This window comes from Zea mays, chromosome 10, assembly GCF_902167145.1.
Source record: "Zea mays cultivar B73 chromosome 10, Zm-B73-REFERENCE-NAM-5.0, whole genome shotgun sequence".
NCBI classification, from domain to species: domain Eukaryota; kingdom Viridiplantae; phylum Streptophyta; class Magnoliopsida; order Poales; family Poaceae; genus Zea; species Zea mays.
Genome location: NC_050105.1, coordinates 147,352,479 through 147,376,895, shown reverse-complemented (window position 1 = coordinate 147,376,895; position 24,417 = coordinate 147,352,479). Strand labels below are relative to the sequence as shown.

Here is a 24,417-nt window from a genome sequence, read left to right as displayed (position 1 = left end):
TCATACTTGATGCATATTCGCTTTATTTGTTATCTTGTATGGTGTACTGTTCTTTTGTATTAAATATGTGGATGTATGTATGTATGTTTGCGCTCGCATAGAGAACGATCCGGTCGAAGAGCCCGAGGAATTCGCAGGAGAAGCCCCTGAGCAGCAATCGGTTGGTGGAGGCAAGTGTCCTTTGACCTATCTCTGTCCTATTCATTCTTTAATTCACCTCCCGCATTACACATTTATACCTAAGGATCGACTAGCTTTTGTTATCCATGTCCTTGTTTACCTATTTGGGTCGGATTATTACTACTTAGTCTGATGCTATTGCTCAACTCTAATCAATGAACATGATGTGATTATCTATGATACGCTGTTTTCCCTTCTCTTATTATGATGTTGTACTTGTGGTATTCAAGGGGGCTCGAGCGGTTTCTCGAGTGCCTCTCCGTAAGGACCTGTTCTATGGATGACCGCCCGGGAAAACAGTGCAACCATGAGGGTGGAATGGGGTGCCCTTAGCTGAATAATTAGAGGATCTGGGATGTAGTTCACTTAGCCGTCGTGCCGTCAATGGGGCTCGGTGTATGCGGCTCGCTCTGCCAAGTTTGGGTTCGCCCCTTGGGGAGGAGTGCGGTGCATTTAGGAAACCTAACGGGTGGCTACAGCCCCGGGGAATCTTTGTAAAGGCTACGTAGTGAAACCCTGCCTATTCACCTTGGTAGTGTTTAAGGGTTTGATCGGCCCGAGGCAAGAGGGAATCACGGCTTGTGGGTAAAGTGCACAACCTCTGCAGAGTGTTATGAAACTGATATATCAGCCGTGCTCACGGTTATGAGCGGCCAAGGGAGCTCCAGAGATTAGTGATACTTGATCAGAGATATTTTGGTACAGGTGGCAATGAGATTGATGGTTCTGGTTATGATTATGGTATTGGTAAGTGGTATTCTTTCCGTTTGGAAAGGATACATTGGGTTAATAACTTGGGTTAATGTTAAAACCTGGCTTTCTACTAGTAAGTAATAACCTGACCAACTAAAAGCAACTGCTTGACTGATCCCCACATAAAGCTAGTCCACTACAGCCAAACAGGATACTTGCTGAGTATGTTGATGTGTACTCACCCTTGCTCTACACACCAACCCCCCCCCCCCCCCCAGGTTGTCAGCATTGCAACCACTGCTCAGGCGAAGATGAAGCTGTGGAAGGAGACTTCCAGGAGTTCCAAGATTACGACGAGTTCTAGGTGTGGGTTAGCGGCAACCCCCAGTCGGCTGCCTGTGAAGGCCGCGTTATCTACGTTTCTTTTCCGCACTTTGATTTATTGTAAGAACTATATGGACGTCTCAGACGTATGATGTAATCGACTATTTTCCCTTATTAATACTATTTTGAGCACTGTGTGATGATGTCCATATTATGTAACTGCTGTGTACGTGAATAACTGATCCTGGCACGTACATGGTTCGCATTCGGTTTGCCTTCTAAAACCGGGTGTGACATAAGTGGTATCAGAGCCGTGCTGACTGTAGGACCGCTAACCTAGAGTAGAATGGTCGTTCTAAGGATTATAGACCTCTGTCTCTTCCTTGACTTTGATATCCCTTCAAAAGTTGGTCCTACCGACCAAACCTATGTTCTACTATATACTATACCTTGCTAAAAATCATGTTTTATTCTAATCCTTCATTTACTTATGATTCATTACTTGCTGGTCATATTAATTCTGTTCTCACCCTTTTGCTTGCGATGTCTTTTGTAGATGGCTCGACTTAGACACACTGCACGAAAGTCAGTCATCCCCTTCTTACCCTCCCGCCTTGCTGAGCGTCCGCTTCGCCGTCCCGTGGCCGGACAGTCCAGCCACTTGGAGAGACTACACCACCGCCTGCGTGAGGAGCAGGAACGTCGACGACAGGAGCAGCAGAGCTCTTCCCTCTCGCTCCACCAGGAGATAGAGTCTGTGAGGAGCTGCTCCCCTGTGCTTCCTCTGGAGCCGCCCCCTGCATCACCACTGGGCGCCCCAGCTTCTGGAGTAGCTGCTGGAGGAGACCCAGACGACGGAGATGGCGATGACAGCTCGAGCCACGACACCGACTTCTCTGCTAATCTTGAGCCGGAAGGATGGGTTGCTCGACCCATCACTCGCGACGCTGCTCGCGGGTGTCACTTCCATGATGCGCTCGACACCCTGCTACGTCGGGCATTTGACCGGCATACTTGGTCCGTCGAGTATCGCTGTGTGGTCTACCAGCATAGTCGCGGGGTCTACCCGGACCGCTGGGAGGCGACTTGCTTGGTGCGCTGCCCGGAGGATAGTCTCCAGGGTGCAGAGGCCTGTTCAGAGCACTATTCTATCTCTGAGCGGGACTCAGCTGAGGCAGCCATGCAAGATGCTGCACGGCGTGCGCTTTCGCACTACTGCTCGGTTTTCGGTGGGGCAGCTGACGGTCTTGACCTGAAGTATTACCCCCGCCGTTCATCTGGCAGCACAGGAGGCGTGATTGTCTCACCTGTCGGTGAGGGCAATCCTAGGTTGAGCAGCACAGTCAACCTAGCCGCCGTGCTAAACACGGAGCTGGACCATGCATTAGACGAGCTGAGTAGGGCTCGTGCTGAGATCGCCCTGCTGCGGGCTGAGCGTGCGGAACGTCGTTATCTGGACGGTGGTTCCCCCGCTCCCGTTGGGACTCAGCACCCGTACCGCTCACCTCAGCGTGGACACCAGTCTTATGGCAATCCCGCCTGCAAGACCAAGATAAACCTAGAACCATAGATCGTTAGAGTTGGATCTTGTAATTAATACGAAATAAATATATACATGGAAGCTTCAGTCTTAGCGTTAGTCTCGGTCTTAGTTAGTTTTAGTTAGACAGGGTAGTTTGCTATATCCTGTGCATTTATGTTTGTCATGATGAACTATGTTTGGTTTGGATCTTTGTAATGATTGTCACCAGAGTGTGGGTATCCCCTGCATTTTGGTTTACATACTATGTCAATAAAGTTAGTTATATAGTTGGGAAACCCATTATTCTCCTTTCCTCTTTATCTGAGAAGCTGTGTGGTCTGTGTTGGAGATCAGTGAAGATGCTCATCTGTTCAGTGCTGTTGGAGAATTCTATACTCTTTTCTTATGCTGCAAGCTTTGCCAGATCAGTTCTGATGTGTGGTTGCGTTCTGCAGATGTCAGAGAACAGGCGTAGAGGAGGAAGGCGTGCTCAGCAGGAGCGAGCCGCTCCGCAGGATGAGGTGCCCCAGCAGCAGCACCTGCCGCCCCCGCCCCCGATGTCGATTGAGCAGATGTTTCTGATGCAGACTCAGGCAGTTCAAGCCATCGGTCAGACTCTGGCCGCCATTCAGCAGCAGCAGCAGCAGCAACAGCAGCAAGCACCACCCCAGCCTCAGATGCCTCAGATGCCTAGAGACAAGCGTGCTGAATTCATGAGAGGTCATCCACCAACGTTCGCTCACTCTTCTGACCCCATGGATGCTGAAGATTGGCTGCGCACTGTGGAGCGGGAGTTGCATACCGCTCAGTGCGATGACCGGGAGAAAGTCTTGTATGGTCCCCGTCTGTTGAGAGGAGCAGCCCAATCATGGTGGGAGTCTTACCTCGCCACCCATGCCAACCCCGACACCATCACCTGGGAAGAATTCAGAGGTAGCTTTCGTCAGTACCATGTGCCTGCAGGTCTGATGACAGTGAAGAAGGAGGAGTTCCTGGCCCTTAAGCAAGGGTCATCGTCTGTCAGTGAGTATCGAGACAGGTTTCTGCAATTGTCTCGCTATGCTCCTGAAGATGTCAACACTGACGCCAAGCGACAGTACCGTTTTCTGGGAGGCTTGGTCGACCCTCTGCAGTATCAGCTGATGAACCACACCTTCCCGACATTCCAGCACCTGATTGACAGAGCAATCATGACAGAAAGGAAGCGTAAGGAGATGGAAGATCGTAAGCGCAAGATCAGTGGACCCCAGCCTGGAAGCAGCAGCCGTCCCCGTTTCTCAGGCAATCAACCTCAGCAGTTCAGGCAGAACCAGCGTCCACCTCAGCAGCATCAGCAGCGTCAGCAGTATCAGCAGTTCCAAAGGCAGTATCCTCAGCATCAGTACCAGAACCGTCAGAGCAATCAGTCAGGAGGTCAGTTTCAAAAGCAGAATCAGCAAGCACCTCGTCTTCCTGCCCCAGCAAATCAGCAGAACAGTCAGGCAGCACCAGCTCAGGTTGGAAACAGGGCATGTTTCCACTGTGGAGAGCAAGGCCATTGGGTGATGCAATGTCCGAAGAAGGCAGCCCAGCAGCAGTCAGGCCCCAATGCCCCAGCAAAGCAGAATGTGTCTCAGCCTGGAGCAGGCAATCGCTCTCAGCAGCGCTATAATCATGGAAGATTGAATCACTTGGAGGCTGAAGCAGTTCAGGAGACCCCCGGCATGACAGTAGGTATGTTCCCAGTCGATTCCCATATTGCAGAAGTGTTATTTGATACTGGAGCAACACATTCTTTCATTACTGCATCATGGGTAGAAGCACATAATCTTCCAATTACTACCATGTCAACCCCTATTCAAATTGACTCAGCCGGTGGTAGAATTCGAGCTGATAGCATTTGTTTAAATGTAAGTGTGGAAATAAGGGGGATAGCGTTTCCCGCCAACCTTATAGTAATGGGTACTCAGGGAATAGATGTCATCCTAGGGATGAATTGGTTAGATAAGTATCAGGCAGTTATCAGTTGTGATAAAAGGACAATCAAGTTGGTGTCCCCACTAGGAGAGGAAGTGGTGACCGGGTTAGTCCCGCCTGAGCCAAAGAAAGGAAGTTGTTATCAGATGGCTGTCGATAGCAGTGAAGCAGACCCAATTGAGAGTATCAAGGTTGTGTCTGAATTCCCAGATGTGTTTCCAAAGGATTTACCGGGTATGCCACCAGAGCGGAAAGTTGAATTTGCTATAGAGCTTCTTCCTGGAACCGCCCCTATCTTCAAGAGAGCTTACAGAATATCTGGACCAGAGTTGGATGAGCTTAAGAAGCAAATTGATGAGCTGTCAGAGAAAGGTTACATCCGGCCAAGCACCTCGCCTTGGGCCGCCCCTGTCTTGTTCGTAGAAAAGAAAGATGGTACTAAGAGGATGTGCATCGATTATCGAGCTTTGAATGAGGTCACGATCAAGAACAAGTATCCTTTGCCCAGAATAGAAGATCTGTTCGACCAGTTGAGAGGAGCCAGTGTGTTCTCCAAGATCGATCTGAGGTCAGGTTATCATCAGCTCAGGATCCGACCTTCGGACATTCCGAAGACGGCATTCATTACCAAGTATGGTTTATATGAGTTCACAGTGATGTCTTTTGGTTTGACCAATGCGCCAGCATTCTTCATGAACTTGATGAACAGTGTATTCATGGATTATCTTGATAAGTTCGTGGTGGTATTCATTGATGACATTCTGGTTTATTCTCAAAGTGAAGAAGAGCATGCGGATCATTTGAGGATGGTGTTGCAGAGATTGCGAGAGCACCAGTTGTATGCAAAGTTGAGCAAGTGTGAGTTCTGGATCAGTGAAGTCCTGTTCTTGGGTCACATAATCAACAAAGAAGGATTGGCTGTGGATCCGAAGAAAGTGGCAGACATTCTAAACTGGAAAGCGCCAACGGATGCTCGAGGAATCAAGAGCTTCATTGGAATGGCCGGATATTATCGGCGATTCATTGAAGGGTTTTCGAAGATTGCGAAGCCAATGACAGCGTTGCTAGGCAACAAGGTTGAGTTCAAGTGGACCCAGAAATGCCAAGAGGCCTTTGAAGCGCTGAAAGAGAAGTTGACTACAGCGCCCGTCCTAGTCTTGCCCGATGTGCACAAGCCCTTCTCTGTGTACTGTGATGCTTGTTACACAGGTTTGGGATGTGTGTTGATGCAAGAGGGAAGAGTTGTGGCTTACTCGTCCCGACAGCTGAAGGTTCATGAGAAGAATTACCCAATCCATGATCTAGAGTTGGCAGCAGTGGTTCACGCACTGAAGTCATGGAGGCACTATCTGTATGGACAGAAATGTGATGTTTACACAGACCACAAGAGTCTGAAGTACATATTCACTCAGTCAGAATTGAACATGAGGCAACGAAGATGGTTAGAATTGATCAAAGACTATGAGTTGGAGATTCATTACCATCCAGGCAAAGCAAACGTAGTGGCAGATGCTCTGAGCAGAAAGAGTCAAGTCAATCTGATGGTTGCTCGCCCGATGCCTTATGAGTTGGCCAAGGAGTTTGACAGGTTGAGTCTCGGATTTCTGAACAATTCGCGAGGAGTCACAGTTGAATTGGAACCTACCTTGGAGCGCGAAACCAAAGAAGCGCAGAAAAATGATGAGAAGATCAGTGAGATCCGGCGACTGATTCTAGATGGTAAAGGCAAAGATTTTCGAGAAGATGCGGAAGGCGTGATATGGTTCAAAGACCGCTTGTGTGTTCCCAATGTCCAGTCTATTCGGGAGTTGATTCTTAAGGAAGCTCATGAGACAGCTTATTCGATTCACCCTGGCAGTGAGAAGATGTATCAGGATCTGAAGAAGAAATTCTGGTGGTACGGAATGAAAAGAGAAATCGCAGAGCATGTGGCTATGTGCGATAGTTGTCAAAGAATTAAGGCAGAACACCAGAGACCAGCTGGATTGTTGCAACCGTTGCAGATCCCTCAGTGGAAATGGGATGAAATTGGTATGGATTTCATAGTCGGATTGCCTCGCACCCGAGCCGGCTACGATTCCATTTGGGTAGTAGTGGACCGCTTGACCAAGTCAGCCCACTTCATACCTGTCAAGACCAACTACAACAGTGCAGTATTGGCAGAATTGTATATGTCTCGGATCGTTTGTCTTCATGGTGTGCCAAAGAAGATAGTGTCAGATAGAGGAACGCAGTTCACCTCTCATTTCTGGCAGCAGTTGCATGAAGCCTTGGGCACGCATCTGAATTTCAGTTCAGCTTATCACCCGCAGACAGATGGTCAGACTGAAAGAACCAATCAAATTCTTGAAGATATGTTGAGAGCCTGTGCGTTGCAAGATCAGTCCGGATGGGACAAGCGATTGCCTTATGCAGAGTTTTCCTATAACAACAGTTATCAGGCCAGTTTGAAGATGTCACCGTTTCAAGCGCTGTATGGAAGGAGTTGCAGAACTCCGTTGCAATGGGATCAGCCTGGAGAGAAGCAGGTGTTTGGGCCAGATATTTTGCTTGAAGCCGAAGAGAACATCAAGATGGTCCGAGAGAATCTGAAGATAGCGCAATCAAGGCAGCGAAGCTATGCAGACACAAGAAGAAGAGAGCTGAGTTTCGAAGTCGGAGACTTTGTTTATCTGAAAGTGTCACCGATCAGAGGAGTCAGAAGGTTCGGAGTGAAAGGCAAGCTAGCACCCCGCTACATTGGTCCGTATCAAATTCTCTCAAAGCGTGGAGAAGTGGCTTATCAGCTCAGTTTGCCAGAGAGTTTGTCTGCTGTGCATAATGTCTTTCATGTGTCTCAGTTGAAGAAGTGCTTGCGTGTGCCGGAAGAGCAGTTGCCAGTGGAAGGTCTGGAAGTCCAGGAGGACTTGACCTATGTTGAGAAGCCAGCTCAGATCCTTGAGGTTGCAGATAGAGTCACCCGAAGGAAGACCGTCAGAATGTGCAAAGTCAGATGGAGTCACCACTCTGAGGAAGAAGCAACCTGGGAGCGTGAAGATGATCTGATGGCCAAGTACCCGGAGCTCTTTGCTAGCCAGCCCTGAATCTCGAGGGCGAGATTCTTTTAAGGGGGATAGGTTTGTAACGCCCCGAATTTTGCAGTTGAATTTTTTCTTTCTTTACTCGCCAAAATTCGGGCGTTACCTTTTCCTTTTCTTTTTTCCCTTCGCTAAACCTTGACCTTTTCCAAAGTTCTAGCGGGATTCGGTTTGGATTTCCCGTGTAAGAAAAACCCTAAATACTTTATGTTGTTTGATGCACCATGCCGAACCTTGCATTTCTTTTGATTGCTTTGAAAGTGCAATTGCATTCATGTAGAAAGATCGGATTTCGAAAATGTGGAGAGGATCTTTTCTTTCTTTTTTCTCCCTCTCTTTTTCTCTCCTCTTTTTCTCTCTCTCCCGCGCCGTGGGCCGACCCCGGCCGGCCCAGGCCCCTGCGCGCCCCCCTCTTGGGCCTGGAAGGCCCAGCCGCCCCCCCCCCCCTCTTTCCCTTATTCCCTAACCCTCTCCCTCTCCCCCCTCATTTTCTCCCTCCCCACCTAAGCCGCCGCCCCTACCCCCTACCCGCCCCCTGCCCTAGGTCGCCGCGCCGCCCCCTGCCGCCGGCCGCCCCTCGCCGTCGATCCCCGACACCGGTGAGCCCCCCCCCCCTCCTCCCTCTCTCCCTCCTCCCTCTCTCCCCTCTCCTCCCTCCCCTTCCCCTCGCCGCTCGGCCCCATGGCCGGTTCGGCCGCCCGCCCCACCCCGCCGGCTCGGCCGCTCGGCCGCCCCGCGCCCTGCCCCGCGCCCCTGCGCGCCCAGCGGTTCGGCCGCCCCGCCCCCCTGCTCGGCCGGCTCGGCCGCCCCCTGCGCCGCCCCCCCCCCCCCCCCCGCCAGCTCGGCCGCCCGCCGCCGGTTCAACCGGCCGGCTCAGCGGCTCAGCCGCCCGGTCAGCCCCGGCCGCGCCCGCGCCCGCGCCCCGCCTAGGGCCGGTTCAACCGCCCTAGGGCCGGTTCAACCCCCCCCCCCTTCTGTTTTTTTTATTTTTTTATTTTATTTTATTTACTTTCTGTGATCATAATTACTGTATTTTAAGTAGGCTAATCACTGTTCATGCTATGGGAAAATAGGAAGTTTAATTTAAAATTCCGTTATGTTATTGATTCACGTAGCTAATTGTTTACCCTGTGCAATGTTGATCAACTAAAAGTGATTAGGTTTCCATCAGTATATATAAATATATATAACAGAATTATTTTGTTAAAAACCAATTGTGTCATTAGTGCATAAGATTTAACCCCCTGCGAGACCTTTCCCCGTTTCTTTCTAACCATAACAAATGCGTTATCGAATGTCATACTTGATGCATATTCGCTTTATTTGTTATCTTGTATGGTGTACTGTTCTTTTGTATTAAATATGTGGATGTATGTATGTATGTTTGCGCTCGCATAGAGAACGATCCGGTCGAAGAGCCCGAGGAATTCGCAGGAGAAGCCCCTGAGCAGCAATCGGTTGGTGGAGGCAAGTGTCCTTTGACCTATCTCTGTCCTATTCATTCTTTAATTCACCTCCCGCATTACACATTTATACCTAAGGATCGACTAGCTTTTGTTATCCATGTCCTTGTTTACCTATTTGGGTCGGATTATTACTACTTAGTCTGATGCTATTGCTCAACTCTAATCAATGAACATGATGTGATTATCTATGATACGCTGTTTTCCCTTCTCTTATTATGATGTTGTACTTGTGGTATTCAAGGGGGCTCGAGCGGTTTCTCGAGTGCCTCTCCGTAAGGACCTGTTCTATGGATGACCGCCCGGGAAAACAGTGCAACCATGAGGGTGGAATGGGGTGCCCTTAGCTGAATAATTAGAGGATCCGGGATGTAGTTCACTTAGCCGTCGTGCCGTCAATGGGGCTCGGTGTATGCGGCTCGCTCTGCCAAGTTTGGGTTCGCCCCTTGGGGAGGAGTGCGGTGCATTTAGGAAACCTAACGGGTGGCTACAGCCCCGGGGAATCTTTGTAAAGGCTACGTAGTGAAACCCTGCCTATTCACCTTGGTAGTGTTTAAGGGTTTGATCGGCCCGAGGCAAGAGGGAATCACGGCTTGTGGGTAAAGTGCACAACCTCTGCAGAGTGTTATGAAACTGATATATCAGCCGTGCTCACGGTTATGAGCGGCCAAGGGAGCTCCAGAGATTAGTGATACTTGATCAGAGATATTTTGGTACAGGTGGCAATGAGATTGATGGTTCTGGTTATGATTATGGTATTGGTAAGTGGTATTCTTTCCGTTTGGAAAGGATACATTGGGTTAATAACTTGGGTTAATGTTAAAACCTGGCTTTCTACTAGTAAGTAATAACCTGACCAACTAAAAGCAACTGCTTGACTGATCCCCACATAAAGCTAGTCCACTACAGCCAAACAGGATACTTGCTGAGTATGTTGATGTGTACTCACCCTTGCTCTACACACCAAACCCCCCCCCCCCCAGGTTGTCAGCATTGCAACCACTGCTCAGGCGAAGATGAAGCTGTGGAAGGAGACTTCCAGGAGTTCCAAGATTACGACGAGTTCTAGGTGTGGGTTAGCGGCAACCCCCAGTCGGCTGCCTGTGAAGGCCGCGTTATCTACGTTTCTTTTCCGCACTTTGATTTATTGTAAGAACTATATGGACGTCTCAGACGTATGATGTAATCGACTATTTTCCCTTATTAATACTATTTTGAGCACTGTGTGATGATGTCCATATTATGTAACTGCTGTGTACGTGAATAACTGATCCTGGCACGTACATGGTTCGCATTCGGTTTGCCTTCTAAAACCGGGTGTGACAAGAAGTCAGAGCTCCAACGGTCAGAATCCAACGGCAGAGATGACGTGGCAGGGGGCACCGGACTGTCTGGTGTGCACCGGACTGTCCGGTGTGCCATCGAACAGACAACTTCCACCAACGGTCATGTTTGGTGGTTGGGGCTATAAATACCCCAACCACCCCACCATTCATTGCATCCAAGTCTTCCACTTCTCAACCTCTTACAAGAGCTAGGCATTCAATTCTAGACACACCCAAAGAGATCAAATCCTCTCCAATTCCATACAAAGCCTAAGTGACTAGTGAGAGTGATTTGCCGTGTTCATTTGAGCTCTTGCGCTTGGATCGCTTTCTTTCTTTCTCACTTGTTCTTGTGATCAACACTCAATTGTAATCAAGGCAAGAGGCACCAATTGTGTGGTGGCCCTTGCGGGGAAGTTTTGTTCCCGGCTTTGATTTGAGAAGAGAAAGCTCATTCGGTCCGCGGACCGTTTGAGAGAGGGAAGGGTTGAAAGAGACCCGGCCTTTGTGGCCTCCTCAACGGGGAGTAGGTTTGAGAGAACCGAACCTCGGTAAAACAAATCCTCGTGTCTCACTTCATTATTCGCTTGCGATTTGTTTTGCGCCCTCTCTCGCGGACTCTTTTATATTTCTAACACTAACCCGGCTTGTAGTTGTGTTTATATTTGTAAATTTCAGTTTCGCCCTATTCACCCCCCCTCTAGGCGACTATCAAGTCTCGTCACTCACCTCACGTGAACTCCAACGGAAACACCGCACATATCGGCCTGAACAGAATCCCCTCCCAGCTCCCGATCGGGGCGGACCTAACTGAATCGACCGATTTCTGGGCACGATTACGGGGAGCGGGTCAAATCCGGGCAATACTGCATGCGAATCTGTCCTTGGCGGCACTGACTTGTGGGCTCCATCTGTCGTAATCATCCTCAACAGAGAAGAAGCGAAACGGATGGCGCGGTGGCCGGGATTCCTATGCCGGTCATTTCGCGCTGGCTCGGACTCCTCTGATCCGGACCCTTGGCCCTGTCATCTATATATATTGAGCACCAAAGCTATCGGATGGAGCTGGGCGCAATCGAGTAGGCAGGAGGGCGGTGTAGGAGAGCAGAGAGATGAGAGAGGAACCGCCGTGGGGGATTCTGTAATCCATCGCGGTCGCACCCTCGAAGACCCTCCAGGTGATTCTCTGGTATCTGCTGGGTGCGTGGCGGGCTTGGCGTTCGAGAATGGCGGCCTGCACCGCCGGGATTGCCCTATCACCATCGGAACAGGTCGTCATCCGTCGTGCGCCGTGAATAGCTGAATCTGCTCCGCGGTCGCTGGCAAGACCCTCCCCAAAGGTTTGTTTTCTCCTTCTTCATGCGTAGCTCAAGTCGAAGCCAGGTTTCATGGACTTGCGCGTTGGTGTGGTGGTGCTCCGGCGCGTCGCGGCCAGGATGGGTGGGGCGCCGTCATGTCTGGTGGCCTGGTGGAAGAAAACACCTCTGCCGTTGATCGGATACTTAACGGCCAGGATTCTGAGAAACGTACCGCTTTGGTGGGTTGGGATCCAGACCGTAGATCTCGTGGTTGGCGGCTGTGATTATAAACGTTATACCCTTCGTCCAAATCGTACGCGGGCCGTCGATCCTGGAACGTTCAGTCGTGCGGCTGGCATCGTTGTTTAAAATCTCCACCCTCGATCGCCCATCTCACGATCACCAGTGAGTACCGGTTCGGAAGGGTACTCGATCTAATCTGGGCCGTGCGAGTTTGATCGGACGACTCAGGATTGAAGTTACCCTTTCGGGTGCGAAATTATTCAAAAGAACCCCTCGACTTGTTCTGATTCAATCCGCCATCCTCGGATTGGGTGAATTCATATGCCTGAGTCCCTGGTAGAGATCAAAATAGTGTCCGAAGCCCAAATATGATATCTGGAATAATAAAACCCCTTTAAGAAATGAATTTTAATATTGAAAGTTAATCCTAAAACTTCATAAATTCATAACTTCTCCGTTTAAACCCCGAATTGACCCGTTCCAGTTGCGTTAGGTTCGTATAAATATTCACTACGTAGTTATAGCATTGGTTATACCATATCTCATGCTTTTATAATTAGATATTTATTTAACCCATGTTTAGTAGATTAACCTCTCTAAATCAAAGTTAATCTGTTTAACATTATAGTTTGGCTAAAATATGATCCCTAATTATATTATAATTTAACATAAGGTTGAACTAATTATTTATTTAGATTATTTTATCACATGATCTATTAAATCAACATAAGGTCTAGTTTTAACGGCTTAAATTGCATGGGTCTTCTGAAAACCATACCTTTTCAACCATGACCCCGAATTTAGCGGTTCTCGAACCCACGATCTCGTAGCATCGCGTAGACCGTTATTATTCAGTTTGTACTTATGGTTGGTGTGATGTTAATTTTGTCTATACCATGTTTGTATGTATTGCTACGTTTAACAGTGAGGTTACGAGTCACCTGAAGATCATCCTGGTACCTGGAATCTCGAGTCCCAGGCAAGTTGTGCCCTTGATCACTTCTTTTTACCCAGCCATGTTCTGATTAATCATAATGATCTGCATAGGTTAATTTTGATGGGACCCAATAGGTTACCCTAGTTTGATTATCTTTATACCTTGTTACCACTAAACTTTCTGGGTAGTACTTGCTAGTGCTATATGTGGTTTTGGGTATGGAGATATATTATTCATGATTACACTTTTGTTATCAGTTGTTATTTGTTGTTCATGATAAGATCATTATGTTAATTGGAACATGGAGAACCACCCGGGAAAACAGTGCTACCACAAGGGAGGAATGGGACCCCTTGGCTGATTAATTAGGAAAGCTAGTGGAAGACTACCTTACCCGAAAGGGGCAAGGGCAGTAGGGGAGTGGTCAGTGTAGGGAGGCCCTCGGGAGGATTTTGCTGCGATGGCGGTCCTGCAAGGGATTCCTGCATTGGAGCTTCCTATAAACTGTAGCGGGTTTTCTGAAGCTAGTGGAACTTTGTAAAGGCCTCGTAGTGTTACCCTGCCTCACCTCCTCGGTAGAGGTGTATGGGAAGTCGCGATCCCTTGGCAGATGGGTAACATGACTTGTGGGTAAAGATGCGCAACCTATGCAGAGTGTAAAACTGGTATACTAGCCGTGCTCACGGTCATGAGCAGCTCGGACCCTCACATGATTAATTTATGGAACTTAAATTCAATTTGTCATATGCATTGCATCGCAGGTGATGTTGTTACTTCTGTTCTACTATTTAATTGGGTTGGTATTTACTTATACTTAGTAATTGCTAATAAAATTTTGACCAACTTTAAAAGCAATGCTCAACTCTAACCATCCTCTTTGGTAAGCCTTACACTTCACATGAGCTCCCACCTTTGGCGAGTTCATGCACATTATTCCCCACAACTTGTTGAGCTATGAACGTATGTGAGCTCACTCTTGCTGTCTCACACCCCCCACAGGTCAAGAACAGGTACCACAGGATGAGGCTCTTGGAGGATGCTTCGATGTGTTCGTGAGAGGTCTAGGCCGTCGTCTCCCAGTCAACTTTGGGTTGCTGGACCGTTGTCTCCTTATAATGTAATTATTTATTTTGTATAGAACTCCTGTTATATATAAAGATGTGACATTCGATCCTGTGCCACTATACATCATATGTGTGAGACTTGATCCCAGCATACCTGGTGTTTATGTTCGTGCCCGGGTCTTGGTGCCCTAAAACCTGGGTGTGACATCCCACCGCGCAACTGCTTCCGTCCTCTGCCACCGGGGCACGCCGAAAGCTCGCCTCGCAAGCGCGCGGCCGCGCCAGCACACCACGCCTCGCTTCGTTTACCCGTTGCTTGCCGCCGAATCGACCACGCTGGCGACCAGGCCAGCGCCATCGCATCGTCCCCGGACCGCTCCGGTCGCGCCCGCCAGGCCTCGGGGCTCGGGTAGACCACCACCAAAACAGAACCTTCCCTCCGGACCGAAACCGCCGCTTCCCCTCCCCGCTCTTTCTGTGAGGAGGGAAGCGAGGCGGATGCCGAGGCGACGGGGCTCGCGCACCGCACTCGTGTGCCCGCCGCCCGGGGACCAGGCGACGTGGTGACTGGTGAGGTGAGGCAAGCGCGCGGTTTTAAATTCCCCGCACGTCCTTCTCGCCGTAGTTTTCAGTCCGGAGGTACATCAAGGGAGGAACAAACGTGAGGGCTGCCTGCCTCCGGACATGGGCTCCAGCTTCAAGTACCGAGCTGGCCTCTGCCTCATCGTCGCCGTCGTGCTGATTTGGGTCATATCCGCGGAGGTCACGCAGGTGAGGTGTGGTGTGGATCCTTTGATCTTGGTGCGTGTTCGGTGTTCCTCTGTTCACTTGTTTATTTTTATTGGAGCCTCTTGGATCTTGGCTTGGCCTTTGGGACGCATGTTGGCCTATTGGTACGTTTTGTGCGTAAATGCTCTGTGCCTATCAGATTGTATTTGTTGGGACGACCTGGGGGTGTTGCTCTGCATCTAGATTTTTAAACGTTACGCGCAGGGTTGCCTGTGATAGAAAATTTTTCCCAGGGGAAGGTTATGCATCTGCCACCACTCTGCCTTAAAAAGAACATCTGGCATCATTCTGAATCCAGCCGAGGCTTCACCACTGGACTTTATTTATTTACACCATAAAAAGGCAAAGAAAAGTCAAATTCTTTTGTCTTCTACTGTATACTTTTGGAGCTGCCTGCATGCATGCTCTTATGGACACCCGTCAAATCTGCTGTTAATGGTTTAACGACTTGTACCTGCCTGTCGTCAGTCCTCGGTGCTTAGCTTGTTCATGTAAACTATGCTAAAGCATAATCATGCATGTGGTTGTTGTCACAGTTCTTCTGTGGTTGATTGAGGGTGGTTGCGATATGTTTGATCACCTACAATACACAAACATGATTAAAGAAGATACCGATGGTAGAATCAGGGGATACTGGTAGTACAATTTCGTCACTCTCATGACTGCAAAACACCTCAACTTCTAGTTCTTGATTCTTTTTAAAAAAATATATATTTGTAGTGTCCATATTGTGAAATATATCAATTTTCATTTTGTAACTAAATTTCTTGTGCAGGGGATATTCACAAAGTACAAACATCCTTTTGCAGTTACTTACTTGGGGGCCTCCCTTATGGTCATATACCTCCCTTTGTCATTTCTAAAGGATTCTGGAAACACCAGTGCTTCATAAATTGCAAGCAAAACTTCCTTTGGTGGTGGTGCCCCTTTGAAGAATGACGAATTTCGGAAGACTTTAGTGCTAAATTGCACTGATGTGAGCATTCCTGTAGTGAAAGAGACAAAACCACTCATATATGGAATCACTGAAATGAATGATGGTGTTTTGAAGGACAAGCAACTTTCGACTAAGGAGATTGCAACTTATGGATTGTATCTTTGCCCCTTATGGTTTGTGACAGAGGTAATTTTACAATGGCTTTGCATGTTAATTTGCAATTCCAGGGGACTTGAAATGTTCATGTGAATAACTTTTGACATTTGTTTCTCAAAAACTACTGATATATGTTTCAGAAAGCCTAAATTTCAATCGTAAAAGCAATACTTTGATAGGTAAAGGTAACTCATTTTTCTCTTACGCTGAATGAATGCAGTATTTATCGAATGCAGCGCTTGCAAGAACTAGTGTTGCCAGTACCACCGTACTGTCTTCAACTTCAGGGCTCTTCACTCTTTTCATTGGTGTTTTACTTGGCCAAGACTCCATAAGTGCTTCGAAAGTTATTGCTGTTTTCATTAGCATGGCTGGCGTTGTAATGACAACTATGGGACAGACTTGGGCATCTGATGAATCAGAAGTAGGCAAATCTGGGTGAGTTGTTTATTACTAGGCCTTTACTCTTTTATACTCTGATAATCACATTGGACTTAATTTAATGTTCTTGTAATTTTTTTGGTCCTGCGTACAACTAGTAGTTTTCAGTTAGTTGGCTTGCCTGGTTTTTTGGGTTAAAAAACAACTCAAAACTTGAGTGTTTTATTTCTATATTTGCATGACTTGATAGTGATGAACATGAACAAAAACGAATTTCAATTCTGAGATTGGAATTTCGTTCCTATTTTCAACTGCATTTCCTTGCTACTGATACATAAGCTTTACAATTGCAGGGCTACACAAAGGACTCTTCTAGGTGATATGTTTGGTTTTATGTCGGCAATCGCGTATGGTCTATTTACTGGTAGGTTGGTTTGCTTTGCTTTATTTGCAGTGGAGCTCTATGAATTCGGCCCCTAATTGTTTCGATATTGTTTCAGTGCTGCTTAAAAAATTTTGTGGGGAGGAAGGAGAAAAGGTTGATGTCCAAAAACTGTTTGGTTATCTTGGACTTTTTACCCTTGTTGCTCTCTGGTGGATTGGTATTTTTTGTTTCCCTTTTCGAAATTAATATAACAGGAGTATACAATTTCGTAATTTATGATCGTATTCTGGTATTTCTTAATTGTGCATGCCTTTCATGGTTATTTTATGTAAAAAAAAATATGGTTATTGTGTTCATATTTCAGTCTGGCCATTAACCGCACTAGGCATTGAGCCAAAGTTTTCGATGCCTCACTCTGCTAAAGTGGATGAAGTGGTGGTGGCAAATAGCCTAATTGGAAGTGTACTATCAGATTACTTCTGGTATGTGTTAAAGAAGGCTGATATCTTTTTATATTACCAGACCACTCTATTATTACTTGCATACTCGGGGTAATTGTGACAGGCTGACTGTGGAACTTATGGCCAGGGCCCTTTCTGTTGTTTGGACTACTCCCTTGGTGGCCACGCTAGGCATGTCTCTCACAATTCCACTGGCGATGGTTGCGGATATGATCATTCACGGCCGTCACTATTCAGCAGTGTATATTCTTTGTTCTGTCCAGGTGCGAGTATCCAACAGTTTAGTATTTTTTTAAAAAAAACTAGAATTATAGAAAAATATCTACTATATCTTACGGCAGTAACCAATATGAATGCTACGTGTTCCTGTTCAGCATTCTAGCTCACTGTTGAGTACATTTGTCATTCTGTTTGACCATGTGAGCTTTGTTCCTTTGCAGGTATTTTCAGGCTTTGTCATCGCGAGCCTTGCAGATCGGCTTTCACGTTCTCTAGGGCTATTATAGTTTCATAAAACGAAGCAGGTTCTTGTTAGAGTGTACATCTGGAAGTTTAAAGGTCGGGTTGGTTAGACAAAATACTTGAGGAAACACGGGTTGGGATTTGGGAAATGCCAGTAATTCGTTTCCCTTTTGCTCCTTTAAACATAGGAGCGGTGAATTTTGCCGCGGCGAATAGTAAAGGCCAGCAGACGAAGAAGAAACCGTATATTGTAGCAACCCTTTGCAACTGTATATTCTCCTACTACAAATTGAGCGACAGTGTAAACTGCCGTCGTTCTGGCCTTGTCGATCCGTGTCGATTGCAAATTTGCAAATGTCACTTTTATATCCTTGTCGATCCGTGTTCATGGCAATTGCGCGAGTTAACAAAGAATGAATGGGCAAAAAAAAAAAAAAAAAAAAAAAAAAACGGAGCTACAAATTGCAGCGAATTGAATGGGCAAGTTGTCATACTCCTATGCAAAGTGTGCGACAATGCAAACTGAAAAGTGAAAATGACTTACTGCACAAGCAACGTCAAATTCAAAGTGTACATGCTACTAGCAGCTTAGCGAGCAACTGAAGTTCTCATAGTCGCCATGTCGGAGCGAGATGCGATAGACGGCGAAGGCGGCACTCTGTCCGGGGTCGCGCAGCAGCGGCGTGGTGACCCTGTCGACCTCGACCACCTCAAAACCATGCTCCCGCAGCACGTCCATGCAGTCCAGCACGCTGTCCCGCACCTCGCTCGCCGCCCACCCCGCGGTGCCGCCGCCGCCCTCGTCCGTCCACCACATACCCCGCAGCGTGGCCGCCATCGCCGGCATGTCCTCGGGATCGTAGAAGACGTCGGACAAGAGCACGACGCCCACCCTCCCGTCGCCGTCGTCGAGCGGGAGCAGGTCGCCCCAGCGGAGCTCGCGCACGCGGGCCCGCGCGGCGCTGAGGCCGTTGGCGTCCGCGTTGGCCCTGAGGCCCGGCAGCAGCGCGGCCACGTCCGTGAGCACGCAGCGCGCGGCGCCGAGGCAGGCCACGGCGGCGATGCCCGGGAGCCCCGTGCCGGCGCCGAGCTCCACGACGGTGGCGCCACGGAGGCGGCGCCTGGCGCGGGGGTCCGCGGCGAGGTGCGCGGCCAGGACCAGGGACGACTCCCACAGCCAGGAGCCGGTGAGGACGCGGCCCGTGGCCGGGTCGCTCGTGCCGTCGCGCTCCACCACCGCCAGCGCGCGCCCGGCCACGGCTACGTGCAGGACCTGCGGGCACAGCGCGTCCATTCCCGTTCCCGCGCGCGGCTGGCTTCTCCCTACGACCTACGTGCCGGCCTCGTCGTCTTAATTATCTGGTCGTTGCCGCCGGAGCCTCTGCTGGAATTTCTCTGTCGTTGCCGGTGGCAGGTTAGCGACGGGACACTTGCGGCGTCAATATAATTGTTTGCGCGATGGCGGTTTGGTCGTGCATTGTAGTTGGTTGATGTCGTCCATGCTTACTGACCGACTGAATATGTTCGTTAACCTTTTCTTTTGGTCAGCGGCCAGCGGGTGGTGGTTGGTTCGAACAAAATCCTTGGGCCGATTGGGCGCTAAAGCTTGGGGCCGGAGCCCTCCGTCAGTGGCCAGCCCATGGGCGACATCTCGGATAAAGATTGACGAATCACAAGAAGAAAGGGAATGGTACAAAAAAAAATAGGAGGCCGTATGAATGCTTGCACTTGCACAGTTGAAAGTGCTTAGATTAGTTATATTATCGTTTATACGCTTGCTCTAGGTTTAGACAATATTTCCATTGATTAGAAAATCTCATACCACTTAATGTTTGTGTGCACCATATCTGTACTCGAAGAGTCTTATAGTGAGATCACACCAACCATATTTGTGGTGTGACCCCACCTCACACAGAGAAAACGAGGCACATAACTGTTTGGCCAAAGGCTAAGACGATGGGGAACAATTCAAAAGAGACCATCTAGGATACCAACTTACATGTGGAAAAGACCTAAAGGCTATATAGTTATCCGATCGGAAGCTTGGCGCTTGCAAGACTCCCCAACAAGGAGTATGCAAAAGTTTGCACTCTTCTCAATACCTTAAAGGTATCAGAGTTCTCGACATAACTCTAACTCAATTAAGATTTGATACTTTATTTATTGCTTACCTAGGTTATGTGTTTATTTCATAGTTTAGCTTGCTAGGCTAGCGACAATATTGAAACCTATATTGTATAATTTTTTGTGATAGAAATAGCAACACATCTGATAAAATTATAGCTACATATCTAGATAGATTAATTACTTTCTGGCCTAAGTTTCGACTACATGGAAATTAGAGGCCTTAGTGTAAAAATTGAGTTTTAAGTGGCATAATTCGCACCTCTGTGTTAGGCGTCACGGTCTCTTTAATGGTATTGCACTAAATAACTCAACTGTCATATTTTTGTGTTGCCCTGATCTGTTGGCTCTTGGACTCTTGGTTAATTGGTTGGTTTTAGGAATTTTGGTTGAAGTGCTTGGTTGGTTTCTGTTCTTGCCTTCTAAGTTCTGATCCGTGAAGCGTGAATGAATCTGTGAAACTGTAAACTATGCGATCGTGAAGAACTGAAGATGTTCATATATTGTACAGATATGCAATGTGCTAGATCACTGTTGATTTGTTGAATATGTGACGATCAATGAATATATTAGCTCGCCACAACAACAAATTAAAACTAAAGCAACACTTGCAATCGCGCGCGTGCCTGGACAAGCAGCAGCTCACATCACATGCATGCGTGTGTGACGATATGTGTCCAGGTGAGGCAAGCGCGTGCGTGTAGTTGACCACGTACGAGACGGTGCGTGTGCGTGCGCGTGACCAGCACTCCAGCAGCCATGTATGCATCGACCTCTTGCCAGGCAGTAGCAGCGACGAAGAGCCGAGCCGAGCCGGCCGACACGCACGCGCTGCATGCATGCAGGTGGCCGAAGACGTCAAACGTCATGGCGGGCGCCAGCGGTGCGTACGTACCGTGCTTTCCAATCAAGCAAGAGCATGCAGCATGCATCGTCCACTCGTCGTCGCCGGAGCTCCGGCAGAACACGGGACAGCTAGCGGCGCCCGCCCAGGAGGACACGGGACGCGCGCCCGCCGGCCGCCGCGTGGCGAGGCTGGACGGCGTCCGGGGACCTAGTACTAGTTGAGCACGTACGGCTGCATATATGAGGACGAACCGAGCGAGGCTGTCTGGCGTTGTTGCAAGCGGCGCAGCTGATGGCCCGACCCCGGAAGCAACACCTTCCTCTTCTCCTCACGCAAGAGCGCGGCCTGCCCCCTTTGTGGCCGTACGACGTGGCCGGCCGGGCGTTACCATCCGCTAGTACGCACACCGAGTCGTGGAGGCCATCACGCTACGCTTGCTCAGTGTTCCTCTATCGTGTTCGTACGGGGTACGTGCGTACACGCGCCATGGGCGGGCCAGTGACGGAAGACACACATGATAGGTAGGGCTAGAAAAGATGCGTGATGCAGCAGCAGCACACCACGCGGGTCGTCGTCGTCTCTCTCGCGTTCGCGTTGTAGCAGCCACACCACACCACACCACAGTCTGCAACTCTGCATGGACGTACGGGGTGCAAATAAGGTTTTGCGAGAGCAGAAAAGACCCATGTCATCCTGTGCAGCAGTGTGCTGAGCGACTGCGAGGCTTAGGCGCTTAGCCGAGCCTGCGGGATGCGCCGATCCGTCCAGAGGACTCCACTCCAGGTCCGGTACCCATCCATCCGTCGCGGGCGGGCCGTCAACCCCTTTGGCTTTTAATGCATTTAATGCAGCCCTTTTGTCCCTTAAAAAGCTACCACCAGCCGCTCGATCCCGCATTTGGTCTTGGCCACGCTCGCTAGCTCCCTTGCTTGCTTACTTTGCTCAGCTAGCTAGCTAGCGAGAGGGCCAGAGAGCTTCGCCATGGCGGCGTCCCACTCGCCCAAGGTCGCGAGGGAGGTCGCCGCCGCCACCTGCGCCGTCGACGCCAACACCACGTTCGTGCAGGCCGACCCGGCCACGTTCCGCGCGCTCGTGCAGAAGCTCACGGGCGCCGCGACGGACGATGCGGCAGCGGCGGCGGCGGTGACCGTCGCGCACGCGCCACCGCCCCCGCCGAGGCGGCCCAAGCTCCAGGAGAGGCGGCGCGCGGCGCCGGCCAGGCTGGAGCTGGAGCTGGCGCGGCCGCAGCCGGCGTCGCCGTCCCCGTCGTCGTCGTTCTTCTACTACCACCACCACCACGCTCACGGCGCCCACGCCCACCACCACTGCCACGGGCCCATGCATTCGCCGGTCTCGCCCATGGACGCCTACATAGCGCTGGCGGTCTCCGCGTCGCCGTCGCTGTCGTCGTCCTCGTCCATGTCGCCGCACTCGTCGTCGTGCGGCGGCGGCGGGGCCGTGGTGGTGATAAGCAGGGAGGAGGAGGAGGAGCGGGAGGAGAAGGCCATCGCGTCCAAGGGCTTCTACCTGCACGCGTCGCCCAGGGGCGGCGACGACCAGCCCAAGCTTCTGCCGCTGTTCCCCGTACGTCCACTCAAATCAACTCCGGCGAGCTGAGGGCTGAGGCTAGCTAGCTAGCCGTGTGCGTTGACCACTGCACAAACATGCGTTTCCGGTAATTCCAGTGATGTAACCGCGCGTCTATATATTTGCGCTAGAAGAACTAGATGATGATGATCCATGGATAGATGATGCGACGTCGTACGCTTGTTAATTAATTTTTAGCTAGGCCTTTACTGCTTTATAGTTAGTAGATGGCTAATTAATCATCTGAATGTAATGACGCGCGTGGCGTGAATGAAGTGTGTCTCCCGTACGTCTTATGTGTGGTGTGGTGTGGGTCATGTGTTCCACTAGAGCAGGCAGGTCAACTCTTGATCCTGCAATGGAACCCCCATCGAACTGCATCAAGCAGGCAAAGCTGTTTGAAGGTTTATCTATAACGCGTTCCACGCACGTAGGCTAGTACTCCCTCCGTTTCTTTTTATTTGTCGCTGGATAGTGCAAAATTACACTATCCAGCGACAAATAAAAAGAAAACGGAGGGAGTACGTAGCTGCAATGTGGGCGGGCGACATCTGCAGAACGTTGTCATCTACAGGAGAGGAATATGTGTGTGGGAAGTGGGAGGTAGCCACCACAGGGCCGTCACGGGCTCACGGGCGCCATGCCGCCTCCGTGGCTAGCTGCGGCAGAGCGCAGACGATGGATCGCAGAGCTCATCATCTGCTGATGGCTGCCTCACATGATTTGTACGCGTTGGCCGGGAACGTATGTATGTATGTATCCCTAGCTTGAGAACTGCGCTGAGACGAACGAGATCATCCCCGGTTAGCTAAAGCATGATTGGGAGAGCCCGCCGCCGCGCACACGTGCGACACTGGCTGCCCAAGCAAAGCGAATTGAATTCGAAGCCAGCCGGGGCAAGCGATACAAAACGAACGCCTTGCCTCCGACATCTCTCAAGTCCCCAACCCAACGGGATCCCCGTGACAGGTTTCAAGCTACTCCTGCCTGCCTAGCCTAGTGGTATTGATTCGGAGCTCAGGTGGTGCGTGCGCGTGTCTGTCTGTCTGTCTGTCTGTCTGTCTGTGCGTTCATGCCCAATAGCTCATATGCCTGCCTGCGGTCTGCCGGTCCTGGTCTCTCCGAGTAAATGGACGCGCGCGCCAGCAATAAAACAGCGAATGCAGCATGTACTGCTGTACCCTGTAGCAAGCAGCATCAGCCAGCAGCAATTCAGCACTGCGTTGCCATGCGTGAGCATGTACGAGTAGTCTACAGGTGCAGCAGCCACCCACGGCCGGTCCGCCGTCCAGGGTCAGAATGCAGAGCCCCCAGAGAGGCGAAGCAAGCGAGGTAGATGCTGCGAGGATGGCCTTGGCACTTTGGCAGTCATGGCAGCTGGCAGTTGGCACTACGCCGTCCAGGATTATATTGTTTCTACCGATGCATTGCATGGCATGGGCTGGCGCTGGCCATTGGCAGGGCGGCAGGTGAGCGCTGCCTTGCCCTTGCCCATGCATGCATGGAGTTGGGCCGAGTTGACCTCGCAAGCAGTTATGGCGGGGAAGCTGTAGCTGGTAGCCTCTGGGATCTGGTAGGGGCACTGCAGCGTCTACCGGGTCCGGACTACTCACTCTGTCTCCTCCTCGGCTCCTCCTGCTGCTGCTATAGCAGCTAGCTGCGAGCCTGCGACGGCGTTCTGTGTTCTGCTGTGAAGCAGCTTATTTCGCTGTCAAAAGGTGTTGCTGCCATTCTGATACCGCATGCAATGGCCATACAGAGCCGGTTTCAAATTTAAGCGCAAAATAAGTCATAAAATATGTATATGTAGCGTATTCACAACAATCTCGATCGGATATTGGTTCACAGCAATTAATGAAAGTTTCAAGTTTGTAACTGATTCAGTTTTTGTGTGGTCTCAGCAGCTACAGTACAGGCTGCTCCTACGTAGCTACTACACTCCTACAGTATAAGCTGCAACAGCTTAAAACTGCCGATCGACCAGTTCACGCCTGTCCGGGCCCCGGTGGTCTGGTGATCTGGTGGGTCTGCAGCTGCAATTGCTTCTCAGTGAAGTGCTGCTCACCCGCTGGCAAGGTATCCAAAGACATGCCTCCATGAATAAGATTTCGAACTCTTGGCGCCTAGAAGATTCAGTTTCTTCTGCTCTGGCAGTCTGGCAGCATATTTGCAAATTGCAATGATTAACTGGGGCTCACAACATGAG

At 49.8% G+C, this 24,417-nt stretch overlaps 2 protein-coding genes and 1 pseudogene across 2 annotated transcripts; 2 read left to right on the top strand and 1 right to left on the bottom strand.

Moving 5' to 3' along the window:
* Positions 1-14,310: 14,310 nt before the first annotated feature.
* On the top strand, positions 14,311-18,029 carry LOC103642123 (uncharacterized vacuolar membrane protein YML018C-like; annotated as a pseudogene).
* Positions 18,030-18,099: 70 nt separating this feature from the next.
* On the bottom strand, positions 18,100-19,101 carry LOC103642121 (protein N-terminal and lysine N-methyltransferase EFM7). The gene has a single exon (XM_008665435.2). It carries the CDS (start codon positions 18,945-18,947, stop codon positions 18,234-18,236), a length of 714 nt encoding a protein of 237 aa, XP_008663657.1. The 5' UTR covers positions 18,948-19,101; the 3' UTR covers positions 18,100-18,233.
* A 2,419-nt stretch (positions 19,102-21,520) lies between these two features.
* On the top strand, positions 21,521-22,498 carry LOC100284662 (DNA-binding WRKY). Its single transcript, NM_001157557.2, has one exon. The coding sequence runs from the start codon at positions 21,606-21,608 to the stop codon at positions 22,239-22,241; it is 636 nt and encodes a 211-aa protein (NP_001151029.1). The 5' UTR covers positions 21,521-21,605; the 3' UTR covers positions 22,242-22,498.
* The last annotated feature ends 1,919 nt before the right edge of the window (positions 22,499-24,417 follow it).

Excerpts from the sequence above, each read along its gene's own strand:
- LOC103642121 (XM_008665435.2), bottom strand. The coding sequence starts at position 18,947 with ATGGACGCGCTGTGCCCGCAGGTCCTGCACGTAGCCGTGGCCGGGCGC.
- LOC100284662 (NM_001157557.2), top strand. The coding sequence starts at position 21,606 with ATGGCGGCGTCCCACTCGCCCAAGGTCGCGAGGGAGGTCGCCGCCGCC.